General features: G+C 40.5%; 1 protein-coding gene across 1 annotated transcript in view; it reads left to right on the forward strand.

The window, feature by feature from the left end:
• The window catches only part of EGFL6 (EGF like domain multiple 6), a 41,558-nt gene that overhangs the window by 5,130 nt on the left and 22,329 nt on the right, over positions 1 to 14,099 (forward strand). The window contains exons 2-6 of the mRNA XM_075057211.1: positions 851 to 963; positions 3,102 to 3,194; positions 6,054 to 6,173; positions 9,954 to 10,073; positions 12,848 to 12,982. Of these exons, the coding sequence (XP_074913312.1) occupies positions 851 to 963; positions 3,102 to 3,194; positions 6,054 to 6,173; positions 9,954 to 10,073; positions 12,848 to 12,982 (581 nt within the window). The remainder of the gene's footprint in view (positions 1 to 850; positions 964 to 3,101; positions 3,195 to 6,053; positions 6,174 to 9,953; positions 10,074 to 12,847; positions 12,983 to 14,099) is intronic.

Below are 14,099 nucleotides of genomic sequence, written 5' to 3' on the forward strand. Positions count from 1 at the left end.
TTATGGCCTGGAAAAAGCAGTGGGGACAGAAGATTTTGGATAAAGAAGAGAATTTCATAAAGGGGACAGGCATGTGGTAGTGGAGAACTTAAGTTTAACAGCAAGTGGAGGGAGAAGAGAACTGGAGTCACAGCACCCGGTGCAGCATAGAGTAGGCCTAAAAGACTTACACAGTTGTAGATTTCCATCAGATTTATAATTTTGGCTACTAATGTTGCAGGTTTTCCAACTCTTGCACCTGTTGATCTGTGCAGTGACTTTGAACCCTCTGGGCTTATTGGCAGATTAAATTAACGTTAATTTGTATGGTCAGGGAGTCCTGTGCAACCAGAATGCACAGGACTGCACTTAATCAATTTGCACGCATGCAGTGGCTATGAACCTGCAAGTCAGTAGCTTTTATGGGGCTGACTGATGTTCAGAAAGCTGCTTTTCTGTAGAATCAGTATTTCATCATCCAAAGCAATAGCGCTGTCAGGTATGGCATCGTATATTTGATCCAAATTTCTTCACATGACGCAAGCTAGAGCAGCCCCATTGACTTCACTGATACTAAAAATGACTCATTCTAGCAGGGGACCTGGCTGTGTTCTTTGCCTTTCCCATGTTTCTCATTAGAAAGGATTTAAGTTGCACAGTTAATTTATTGCAGGTGGAACGTTCCTGTCTCCCTTGTTTCTACAACCAAATGCAACTTTGCATTCCTGTCTAGGAACACTGCCCTAGGTTTGGTGAAATGAAAATGCCTGATGGTGGATAAAACATAAGGGAAATGTACAAAGGAGTATACGGAGCAATGGATTAAAGTACGTTTGCCTGCTGGAGCTAGTGTTTATCCTTCCTTACGCAGCTCGAGAGCTCGTGGGCAGCTGGTGGCTGTGAGCCAGCCTGGGGTGTGTCGCTATGGTTCTAGGTTGGATTGCTGTTATGGCTGGAAAAAGAACAACAAGGGCCACTGCGAAGGTAACATTAACACTTTATGCTTGTTTCCTCTCCACGGCGGTGTACTTGGTATTAATAAAGGGATTTCGTACGTCTGCCAGAAGTTACAGAAAGGAACCTTCTGAGGAGTGAAATCTCTGAACTCTGTGAGAGAGTGAATAAAACATGTTTGAGAGACCACCTCCTCAAAAAAGCAGAGCTTTGGGTAAATAACACCAAACCACAAAATACATATTCAAAAATTTGTAGGTCCAGAAGGGACCATCTGTTCTAACCTCCCGCACAGCCCTGGTCAGTGCCTATACTGTTACAGCTGTCAAGTAAGTGCCAAAAATGCAGTGTTTTCTAATGCTATATATGGACCCCTAAAATGGTTTTCTATCAGTTGGTATCCTTTATCTTCAGAGTACACAGCCTCTGAGAACCAGGAGGTTTTAACTTTCTAAAAATATAAATAAACCCCAAGCAATAAGTGCACCTGGCTTGAGCTCAGGTAGCCAGCCAGCATTCTGGTCTGTGGATCGTTGGCTTAATGAAGACTCGATGACTCTTAAGACATTTCTAATTTGTAAAAGGTTTACAGATCCCAAGGAGAAGGTGATGTGGAATCTCTCTCTAGTTGTACTTGGGCAAAACACAACAAAATCATAAAATACGTGTTTTAGGAATCTTTCAGATATTGCACCTGTTGTCCCAGAGAGTTTGGCATTGTGTATGTGTTGAATTTGATTAGAGGCTTAGGGTTATTCACTGCTGAAAATTAACATACTGGTATCTAAAAGGGTAAGATGCCAAAATATCTCTGCTCTGTATATATAGCATGTCAGTTTAAAAAAGGAAAAAGTGATGAATACCATTATTAATATTTCTGCATTGCTTAATAGCACCTTAGTTTTGAAGCAAATGAACACCTGGGGGGACAACTAGCAAATGTAACTTTGATCAGCCAGTGGAGTAGGTTGTCTTCTTTTAAAGCAAGAGGTTGCTTTCATACTAAAACACAGTTTTCATAAACTTTTAAGATTCTTCTTTGGCACATTACTTTAAGCCAACTATGATGTAATTCTGCACTGTAAATCCAGATGCAGCGGTGTTCTCTGCTTCAGTGCTGAAACTCAGCTGGTCTTGCAGTACACCATGTTGCATTCAGGGATAGAGGTAGTGTAGAAAAATGCCTTATTCTGCAGAGTTAGAGGATCAGTATGTCTGAATGAGTCTTTAAATGTAGGGAAGATACTTGAATTCAGAAGTACGAATTTTAATTACGAATTTTACTATATAGTAACTAACATTGTGACTTTCCTATTTCCTACAGTTTGCCTAGCAGCTTAATTACACAAGGTAGCGAGATGCACATTCTGGTGTATACTCTTTCGCTGTTTTTCCAGAGCTAGTACTGATTTAAATGCATGTTTGGTTTGCTTTTTCCTGAATAACCCTCATGTTGACAATCACATTGACTTTAGGAGCCTTAAGCCTTATAAAAGTCAGCATTTAATTTCTGACTAATGATCCAGAGGGCTGAGAGTTAGAAAATTTTTACTTTTTAATGCATCCAGGCTAAGCATAGCCCTCTCAAATCATTGTAAACCTTATGCAATTATACTTATTGGGATGTGTGGTAAGGATAGTTGCCTGATAGTTTGATAGATGTGCTCTGAATGTTCCATCATGGGATGGACACGTTCCTCAGCTGTAACCAAGGAGATCCAAGACTGGAAAACTGCTGTAGGGTAATGTGTCTCCTTTGTGCTGCTACCTCTTTCCTACTCCAGATGCCAGGCATAGCAAGTCAAGCTGCTGGCTAGCTGCTTTTCACACAGGCTACTTAAAAACAGGAAAAAGGCAAGAGTACAAAACTAAATGTGAATCATAAGCATGGAAGAAAAAGCATAAGGGAGAGAGCTAAAAGGAGTCCCTTCTTTTCCAGGTCTTGACAAATCTGGAAAAGCATGCACTCGTGTAATCCGTGCTAGTGTCACTTTTCTCAAGAAGAAATCAAGTGCTGATCAGTAGCTACCATGCCCAAACTAGAGGGAAAAGTATGGAGGACGTTGAACTTGTGCAATAAGTTTTTAGGCAACTAAGTAGGGCAAAAGTTCTCAGAGTATTTCTAACTTTTTCTTTTTCTCTCTCCTTTCTCTGCCTGACTCCGCCAGCTATCTGTGGACATGGCTGCAAGTATGGCGAGTGCATGGGACCAAACAAATGCAAATGTTTCCCTGGATTTACAGGGAAAACCTGTAATCAAGGTTTGTGCACATGGGGATATTACTCCAGAAAGCAGACTGTTCATGTTCTGTCTCCTTATCTCGTACTATGTGTCATCTTGCAAAATAGTAAACCAAGATATTTTCTTGTTTACTTAGAAGAGCTTAGAGTTGAAGGCTCTTGCATCGCCAGCATCCCAGGCAAGCTCTAAGCCTCCTTCAGCACACAGAAGTTTGAACCTATATCATGTACCTATCTCCTGCGGGCTGATGACAAGGGCAAACTGTCATATTTATAGTCAGAGGATTAAGGCATGGAGACATTATATAGGAAATTATTAGAAGAGGCAGGAGTCAGATCCAGAACCCATGTTATTTTCTTAACTAGCAACCCATGTTAATTTCTTAACTAACCTTTTCATCAGAAAGACATGTAACTATGTGCTAGACATGTAATTTCTCAAGCTGCCTGGGCCAATGCCATTTGTTTGCATATGCTGATTGGTATTTCTGAGAACCAGAATTGGGGGTCTTTAGAATTGCATATTCAGAAACTTTGAATGCGCCACTTTGCCTTCATAAACTTGCAATTAGACATGGAAATATTTCAGCTAACATATTGGTGAGAACTGAACTTTTTTTCTCTGTTCTGATATTTGAGACCCTTGTGTTGGATCAAATGAAAGGAGCAGGTCACTGTGCGTGGAGAGAGGCAATCCTACTGCAGTGCAGATGGGTGAACTGCAGGTGCTGTGAGAGAAGCATGACGTAAAGGCCACACAAATGGACGGGTCTATCCTTGCTACCTTCCTAAGCACCTGCTGCCTTTGCTTGAAAACATTGCATTGACATACTAAAGACACATTTTTCAGAGTCAAAACAACCCATTTATTACACAATATCTTTCAAACAGAAACAGAAGCTATACTGTTAAGTATTTTGAAAAACTCCATCTTCTACGCTTTTGATGTTGCGCACAGGGAAAGAAGTCAATTCCTCAGTAGCACTAAGAGAGGAAAGTGAAACAACAGCCCTGGTTGTGTGTAATAGATACGTAGGTACCTCTTACCACTTCAGCCTCTAAATCCAGAAGTTTAACCTCAAAAATTATTTCACAGCTTAAATGTTACCAAAAGGCAACAGAGAAACCCTCAGCTTTTAGGTGTTTTCTGTGCAGTAACTCCTGATGCATTTGATATGCCCTCCGTAGGCAAGCAGATCAGTTCTGCACATGTGCGGTAGATTCAGAGTTTGAGGTTTGGTGGAAGCACCGCACAGAACTACATGTGCAAATTGCCTGTTGGTTCCCTGGGCTGTTCTACCTTCTGAAGCATGGCCAGGAATTTTTTAGTAAAGTGGTGGCTGGCACAGGCCAGAAATGTCCCAGAGCTATTTCAATAGTATAGCCGTATAGGTGGTCATGTTCCAGCAGCCAGGAATGCTCAGAGCCATTTTTAATTTACTGGCAGATGTAGCCTTGCTCTGTCCTTAGAGCAGAATGCCCTGCTGAGCAAGCTCAACATGAGCTAACTGAAGTAACAGGGATAAGAGGACTGCCTCCGTCTGCCACCAAGTCTGAGCTAAATTAGCCTTATCTCTGTAGGTTCTCTTTTAGAGCTGTATATGCTATCTGTGCATTACTGTGCATTGTGCAAGATAGGTGCAGCTAAGCACTTTTGAAAATGTATGGTCTAAGTGGAATAACTTTTGTTCCCTAGTTTGCTCCCTTGTTTCTTTAAGAGAGTCTTGGTTACTTAGTGGAGCCACAGTAGCACAAAAATCCAATGTGATTTGCAAGCTGATAGGATGTCCTTTTTCAATCAGACTTTATGTTTAAATAATAGAATGCAACCCTCTTTCTTCGCTGGACTGAGCTGTAACAAACACTTCTGCACATGTATAACCCCCACAAAGTTTACGCTTTTTCTGTGGTCTGCAGGGCGCATAGACATGAGAACAGATGCTTCTCCCATTAGAAGTGGGGCTGCGCAAGCTCAGTACTTGCTTGGAGAGTTGCGTCTTTATTGAAATTATAGAATTGGTCACATGTGCCGTTAAACACATGGGCTGCATGTGCTGGTGCATTCTGTTAATGAGTTCTATCTGCTTACTAATCAGGTTTCAAAATACAAGTGGCAGAGGTGTCAGTTCACAGAAGTCACAAGCACAGATGTTGTCCCCTTGTCATAGGACCAATACTGTTGTCAGCATTGCTTTGCCTATGCCATGCAAACTAAATTTTTTAAGATTCTAGTTTTCTCCCTGTGAAGGATAGCTATTGGGAATTTGAAATTAATTTAGTTTCTACAAAGCCTTTTAAATCCTGGATTTTGAGAAGGATTTAGGGTGCTTTTATTCTCATGATTTTGAGATTTTTGAGGTTTGTCCTTTTATTCTTAAAGTCACATAATTCTTATATTGTATTTAATTTCTGCTGCTGCTAACCTTGGTACCAATATGTAGCTCAGAAAAAAAAAAAATCTTTATTTCACTTTATCTCAAGCCAATTTGATGTTCTTTGTCTCATGTTTATGCCTTTCTAGTACAGAGGTCAACTGGAGGGCTAAAATCTCCAGCTAGAATCAGAGAAATCCAGAAAAATAACTCCCAGAAGAGAGACTAACTGCAATTCTGTCCCCCTCCACCTCTTCCTAACAAGCTGCCAGATGTAGCCAGAGCTTGCATTAGTTTTTCAGGTGTAGAAGTCTGCCTATGTTAGTTTTGCTAGCAGTCTTTCAGCCAGATGGCCTGCTAAACTCTCGTCTTGCAAGGGGCTGGCTCATTTTCAATCCAGGCGATTTTACTGTGGAGAATTCAAGGCATTAGGCAGTATTATCCACCTATATGTATGAATATATGTATACAAACCCAGCACTCACTTCATTCCAATGACTTCTGCAGATCTGAACGAATGTGGACTGAAACCACGTCCCTGTGAACACAGATGTATGAATACACATGGCAGCTACAAGTGCTATTGTCTCAACGGGTACATGCTTATGCCAGATGGCACGTGTGCAAGTAAGTAATAGAGCTGATAGGACAGGCACACCAAAATCATCTTAATTGCATTTGATCCAGCAGATTTTCTTCTTGTGATGAATGGGTTTAGCTTATTCAGGATAGGGTCTTTGCCTCAGCTCTCTGGTACTGTCAGCAACTGAAAGAGGCTTCTATTTGGCGTTACCTGGAAAAAGTAAACTAGGTCATACTTGGATTTTGGTGTTCAGAGGAATTTTTGTCCTGCTAGAAGTAAAAATCTATGATAGCGTTTCTTCACATGAAGGCCAGCTAGTGTAACCTTGGTGCATAGTCCCGCCAGTTCATCTGTTGAGTAAGGATGAATGAACCTATCCAAGCAAAGCACCAATATACACTACTTTTTACTGTGCTGAATTTCATGCCATTATTCCTTGCTTTATCTTTCTGTGCTCCCTGACTAATTTATTTTATCTGTGTGTCGATATGCTTCTCGCAGTTGCCGCCAGCTTCTTGCAAACATTTGTTCATTGAGCTAAGGCTTATCTAAACTATATTTCTACCTATTTTCTTTGTCTTTAAGCCAGCATGTAGTGGAAAGCATTCTGCTTTCTTAGCCAACCTGATTTTTCAGACCTGAGGAAGCTTCTTATTTTTCAATGACACTGTTTTGTTAGTAGAAAATGCTTTTTTTTCTTCACCTGAGCTGTGCCATACAGGTATTTTTGGCTTTGAATTTCACAAAACCCAAGGGAACATGGGGACAACCCTTTATGGAGTACACTGGACGAGAGCAGATGCATCAGCTGGACAAGGAATATAGTTGGTCTCAGCAGTGGAACAATCTGCTTGAGAGGTCTGTCCTAAACCAATGGACCTAGCTGTATGGGGTGCAGCACAATCTTTCCCATGGATATGACAGAAAACCACAAACTCTGAAAGGCTTTGGTCTCCAAACCTTGGAGACAACCATTCACCAGGCAGGTTGTCCATCTGGCAAGTCTGCTGTCAGTCTAGGGATAATTGGAAAAAATACCCACCCTTGGCAAACACTCTCAGGAGTGCAGGGTCTGCACCTTGGGGCAGAGCTCCTATTCTCTCTCTCTTATGGCAGGGGGACCGAAATTGCCATGAAAAGTGCCTGGGGCCAGAGCCTTTCGAGGGTTTCCCTTCCCTGCATCACAGCTCGGGGATGCACTCTCTGCATTACTAAGGATGGTGTATATCACCAGCAGCCAACAGCTGTAGAGCCCTGAGATCCCTGAGAAATAGATATATATTCCTTCCGTTTCATCAAGATAATTTGTGTATCTGCTGACATCATACGCCGAGTAGTTTTCAGTAAGGCCACTGTCTTATGGACAGCTGAAGTTGGCAGAAGCCAGAACTGCAGTCAAAAGAAACTGTCCTTTGAGCCCAGCAGCAGCTTTGTCCCCTCCATCCCTCCCTCCTGCTCCTCTGAGCACAAACGCTTGCTGCAGCCACACTTCTGAACCAACTCAGAAAACTGGATCCAGACTGTAACTTAATATTTCTGCTGCATTACTTTTAAGTCAGTCCTAGTTCAGGACTCATTTCCAGATTTAAGAAACTCCACATTTGTTCCAAATGCTCAGTTGCTCTATCCCTTGCTTAAGCCAGCACAAAATGCTGAATTTCTCAGCAGCAGTGGTGGCCTGTGTCAAGTGTATATGAAAAAATTGCCTGAGCAGCTGTGAGCCCTGAAGCTTGCATTTCACTTTGGCACATGGGAACATTATTTCTCAGCAGAGCCCTGACAAACACTGACACAGAATGAAACCAAATTTCAGGGGGAAAAACAGGTTTCCCATAGAAAGGAAATAAGTCTTCATTCTTCACAGCTCTAGTTAAGGAAGCAAAAAATGTTAATCCAGCTTGTGCTTCGTTAACGCAACCCATCTGCCACCTTCCAGTTCTGAAGAGCCTTTATTTTCTTAAGCCAAAACTATGATTATGAAATGAAGTAGTAAATTATTTGCTCAAGTAGAAATTATTCTTGGTTAAGTTTAGTAGCCTCCCATTTCACTTGAAGCTGACCTAAGCTTTTGCTCAGATGAAATGCCAGGTTATTTAACCAACTGTATGATTCTCATCGTTTTATTCACGCAAATATTTTGAGCGTATTGTTGCTTCTTTTGAATCAAATTCACCATGATGTAAGTCACCTTAGCAAGATGAAGTCCACCTAGTCTGAGCAGTCAGGCTTACCTGCAACCACGCCAAGGGACCATGGGGCTGGAAGAAGGGTATCAGAAGACTGTGGCTTTGGACCACAGAGAAACATTGCTTAAAATAGCTAGTAGGTTAGTACCTAACACAAAATCACCCAAACTCTGCAGGCATTACTATAATAGATCTAATTAGCAGTTCATCTAAGCCAATATTATGTCTAACCAAAGCCAGGAATAGGACCTTCAAACAAAAGAGAAAACAGACAATTACCAATTAGAGAGGAATAATTTCTAATAAGTTTCTTTATTCCCACTTAGAAAGTAGATGATGTGCCAAAGTATTATGATTTACAGTCTGTCTTTTTTTAACCCTTACCTCCTGTATGTTCCCATTCATACAAAAGTAAAATGCTTTTGCAAATACAGTAAATTCTTGGCCTTGTATATTCATCACAGCCACAGATTCTAAACAAACCAGCCTCAGAAAAATAATTTTATCACAGGTTAAACAGTTTAATTTTAAAAGCACACAGAACTAATATGCATTACATTTTATATTCAAATCACAAATAATATGGCTGTAGCTATATATGCACCTGCACATATCATTATCTTTTCTATACACTCTGTTACTGTGCACCATTCTGAAAGTGCTGGTACCTCTGACAATAAACATGTTGCATTTTAAAATAAAATTCATATATTTTTCTACCTAAGCAGTGAGCCAGTTTCAAGTTCTTGCAGTTGGTTTCTGTCTCTAATTAGTTGACAACTGCTCCAGGCTTTCCACTTATAAAGAACCTATATACATTTCTGTTTCTCTGAACACAGCCAGAGTGAAGTAGCTGGAAATACTTTCTTTGCACACACCTCCATCTGTTCCAGTAAACACTTCCAAATGCTACTTCTCTCCCTGGCATCATAACACTAACGCTTCCTGGTTATCTTCAGGATTTTAGAAATATCTCCCTACATACTTAATACATTTCTCCTACTTTTCTAGTCTCATGTAGGTCTCTCAGAAAGGATCTAGATCCCTACATTTCTGTTTAGAGGCTAATCAAAATCATCTCCAATAATTCATACTCCTAACCAACCCGTGGTGACCAAGACTTGTGTTCTGGCTAGTGCCTCATTGGATTCAGATATCTGTTCCATAAAGGGTCAAAAGAAAGGGCAGTTTCTAAGTCCATCAGGCTAAATAGTTTTTAAAATCAGATTCTGTACTAGAAGCATATTTGATGGTAAGCAATTAAAACATTTCACTACTGAACAGCAGTTTTTCATAAGGTAAAACTGTTTCAATGGAAAATGTAAAAACCACCTTTTTTCTACTTTGAGCAGTTCTGTCTCTGAATCTAAAAGGTGGTAGTAAGAAGTCACAGAACTGGGATCAGAGAAAAAAGGAGGAATAAGGGCAGATAAAGAAAGAACAAAGTGAAGGGGAGTGTAAGATCTGTCTCATGGACCCCTGAATTGTTAATGTGTTAATGTATGAACAGCTTGATTTATGATGAATGGAATGTTGTTCTGATTAATTTTCTGTGTTCATTCAGATCTAACTTAACTTTAAGTGCATGATCCCAGCCTAGAATTTTGCTCTTTTTGTTATTTTAAATACCGTTTTCAGGTTCTAGGACATGTGCCGTGGTGAATTGCCAATATGGATGTGAAGAAGTCAAAGGGGAGGTGCAGTGTCTTTGTCCATCAGGTGGCCTTCAGCTGGGACCAAACAGAAGGACATGCATTGGTATGATTAGAGAGCTCACTCTCAGCTTCTTTTCTATAGGATCCCCAAAAACTTCAGATTCTGGGGAAAGGTTAAGAAGTAGTTAGCCCTCCTCATTGGCTTGAATAATGCTTCTTGTTACTCGCAGTGCAGTGTAATGTTTGCATGCTTTTTTTTAATAACTGTTCTGGTAATATTGGCCATGTAATTCTTTGGTCCAGTCCCATCCCCAATAAATAATTGAATGTTTTGACATGATCTGGAGTCATTAGCAGGTTCAGTTTCTCCCTATTGCTATGAGGCTGTTAAATACAATGCTTTGCCTGCAGGAAGCTGTCCTACTGACATAATGCGTTATAGGATTTGGGTGTTGTGTTTGGATGGGTTTTTCTTTTATTGTGATGACCCACAATACAAACTTCTGGATTGTTCTCCAGAAGCCTCAACATCACATCAACATTTCTTCCTGCGATGAAGAAAGCATTGCTTATAACACTTGGTACTGTTCTGTGATAATGTTTTACACTGTCATCTGACAAAGCAGTGCTACAGCATTGTAACCTAATGCTGAAATCGTACCCATTTGGATATTGAAGTTAAATGAGCTTCTTCCAAAACCCGATAGATGGGCAACAAACCCTCCAAAGCAGCAACCACCCCGACAACTAGAGCAGAAGGGGCAGTGAAGTGCATGTCAGGGAGTAGCAGGAGCAGGGCAACCAGCTCTAGGTGTCCCCGCTGGAGCAGGGGGTGGGTCAAGATGACCTCCAGAGGTCCCGTCCAGCCTCAACCATTCTGTGATTCTGTGAAAAAACTTTTTGCAACAAGTGCTATTTACTAAAATGTCTTTAGCAACATACATAATAATATTGACGATTTCACATATTTTACATTCTTTCTGTCACAATGGTGCAAGTCCTTCAGATCATAAAGGGCACCTTGCACATGGTATGGCCTGGGACTACTTTATTGCTTTTAGGAGATATCAGATAAACCCATATGGATACTTGGCTCAACTTCCAAACTATAAAGACTCCCACGTGAGAATGGTATTTCTTTCTTTCAAATGAAATTAATTTGTAATTGGAACTGTCCTGCTTTGAGTAATCAGCAAGGCTCTCGGACTACCACCAGTCACAGTTAACATTTGTTTGAATTATTTAAGAGCTATGTGAAGGCAAACATTGTAGACATATGTATTTAAATACAATAGACAAGATGATTGGTTCTCTTAAATCTCTTACTGAATTATTCAGGCAATTTTTTTTATTCTTTTGTATTGAGTTTATTTTTATTTACCTTGTCTGCTCAAATAGATTTGGAAGAATGCTGATACATATGATAAAAGGTAAAATAGACAAAAAGGTATGTCCAGTGGTTGGAAATATCAGATCCCTTCTTTCTGCATGACTTGTGGTATGTCATCCATTCTCCATCTCTAAAATGAGATAGCATCTTCCTGCTGTATAGCATAATAGATGCTTACTATATTATAAGATAGTCTAATATTCTAGTATTAGTCACAGAAACACTATAAACAGATAAGCGTTTGAAGATCCATGGCTGTTAGTCTTAGCTTAATCCTCCTAAGAAGCTGCATTATTCCTGGACCTGCAGAGCAGCATATTGATGTGTTTCACTTTGCCTCTTCTACATGTGCATTGGTGAAGGAAAAAAATAACAATTATAGATCACAATTTTTAATTAAACCTAAACCTGTTGTTTCTAAGAGTACAGTGAGTCTTCAGAGTTCACTGCAGACACAAGCTTCACGCTAGGTTCGAGTGCAGCAGGCTTGTCCTTTAACTTGTGACAGACCCTGGTGCTGGCAGAGGCATGGGGAAATGAGAACCTGGAGAGGTCTGGGAATGGAGGCTGGGAAACAGAAGCCCTCATCAGAAGTGTGTAGCATGGGCAGAAAGAGGGATTTTGACTACAGGTTTGTTTAAATATTTTTCTGTTGTTGTCCACTTCCCTTTGATCGCCTAAGCACTGTAAAAGAATGGTAGAAATTATAAAAAGACTGACTGTGGTGTCCAGAAGCACTTCACAGCAATTCTAAGCTGTAAAGGGCAGCAGAGTGGCATGATGAATTATGTGCAAAGTCACTGCTATGTGCTAAAATGTGATAGGGAAGGACAAAAACCGAATATCATAATTGGCACTATTTTAAATTTGATGTTGCGATAAACCAAATCAAATTAGCAACATTTAATTACAGTGGTTGTTGAATAATGTTCTTAGGCCCCTCCCATACCAGCCTTCCTCCTTCTCTCTCCGAAATGTCTGTCCCTGTCATCTACCTTGCTGGGCAGACCACTCACAGTCTGGAAACTCCGCGTTATGCCCTGACTTAGCCCAGCAAGGGGAGGTGCAGAGATTCAGTAGAAGAGCTGCTGCTGCTCTCCGTTTCCTTCTTTCTGGGACCTTCTCTTAAACAATTCTCTGTCATTTCCTTTCTCAGGGGAAGTAATGGAATTTGTGGAATTCCTTCTCACCTTGCTCCATGACCTGAGGGCAAATCATTGTCCCCGGTGGGGAGAATCCCCACTGCCAGTTATCCTAGCTTTTACCATGCCAGGTCTCAAAATCTTCCATGAAGTTAGTTCACGTTTTGCTGCTTCATTCATGTAAGCACATGCAAAAGCCAACTGCAAGTGTGTAATTATAGGACTTATTTATTAAACAACTTGTGATAACCAAGACCAAATCATTCCTGTGCAAATCCCAACTAGTTCTTGCTTTCCCATTTTACCTTCTCATGGATCTGACCAGCATATCTTCTCCTGCTCTAGACATTGATGAATGTTCTGCCAGCAAAGCTGTCTGCTCTTACAACCGCAGATGCATCAACACGTTTGGAAGCTACTACTGCAAGTGCCAGCTTGGTTATGAACTGAAATATGTCAGTGGCCGTTATGACTGTGTAGGTAAGATTCAGCCCATGAATTTTCCTTCTTCATTCTTTTTGATTCCCACACCGTGCATCTTTCCTGTCATTGCCTGAAGCATGTTGGCCTAGTCTGGGGATACTGCCTCAGAAACGGATAAAAGATGTCACGCTAAGAATATTCTTGGTGGCATGTTGAATTTTTCTCTGGGTTTTCTCTGTGCCCTTATGAAAAACCTAATCACTGGCACTTGCAAATTAAATTGCTTCATTGTACCAAGTCAAGATGTGCAAGGGCTTGTAGTAAGTTAGCAACAATCAACTACAAAGAAGGGCTACTTCTGGTACAGGTTTAGTTAAAGAGCCATTTTTTGTCCTCTCGACTTTCAACTTGTGATGAACAAGCAGTCCCACAATCTTTTTTTTCTTTTTTTTTCTTTTTTTGTCATTAATGAGGAATGTGAATCAAGTGCCTTCATGACTGTAAAAACACTTGTTTGGATGGACAGTACAGAACTTTAAAAAAGAAGTATGACAATAGTAGGTTTTAATCACTTTTCAAGTCTCTCTTGCATGCCTAAGTTTCTCCCAAACAAAAATAAATATAGGCAAAAAATTATCTTGACATGCCTAGGTGTTAAAACAAATGTCAAAACACCTTTACTCCTGTTTCAATCCATTAGCTGAATGGTGGAAGAACAGCAAAGTGTAAGTTACCGCAGCAGGCACTGCAGCAGTATTGTTCAAGCAGTTGACTACACGAGGGCCTGGAAGGGTTGGAACTACTACAAGAAGCACATACAAAAGAGAATTCATGGGATTTGTTTATGTTTGCTTGGTATTGGGAGTTAGTGGTGGGAGGGAGATTATAAGGCAGGTTTTGGAAAGTCAAGTTTGCAATTGCTGTTGTGTGCAAACCCTGAGAGTCTTAAAGTGGAAAAAATATTTACTTTTTCATACAATATGTGTGCATGGAGGAAAAACTGGAGAGGTATCAGTAGTCAGGATTTTATCTGCAAACCTGAATCTCACCCTCAGATATACCATATTTTTGAGTCAGTCTTCCTGCTACTTGTCTCCTAGCTGACTTACATTACGAGAGGACCTGTCAGCTGCTAAAAATGAAGCAATCTGGATAAAATATAAGTGGTGCAAAA

Source organism: Buteo buteo, chromosome 25, assembly GCF_964188355.1.
Source record: "Buteo buteo chromosome 25, bButBut1.hap1.1, whole genome shotgun sequence".
Lineage (NCBI taxonomy): Eukaryota > Metazoa > Chordata > Aves > Accipitriformes > Accipitridae > Buteo > Buteo buteo.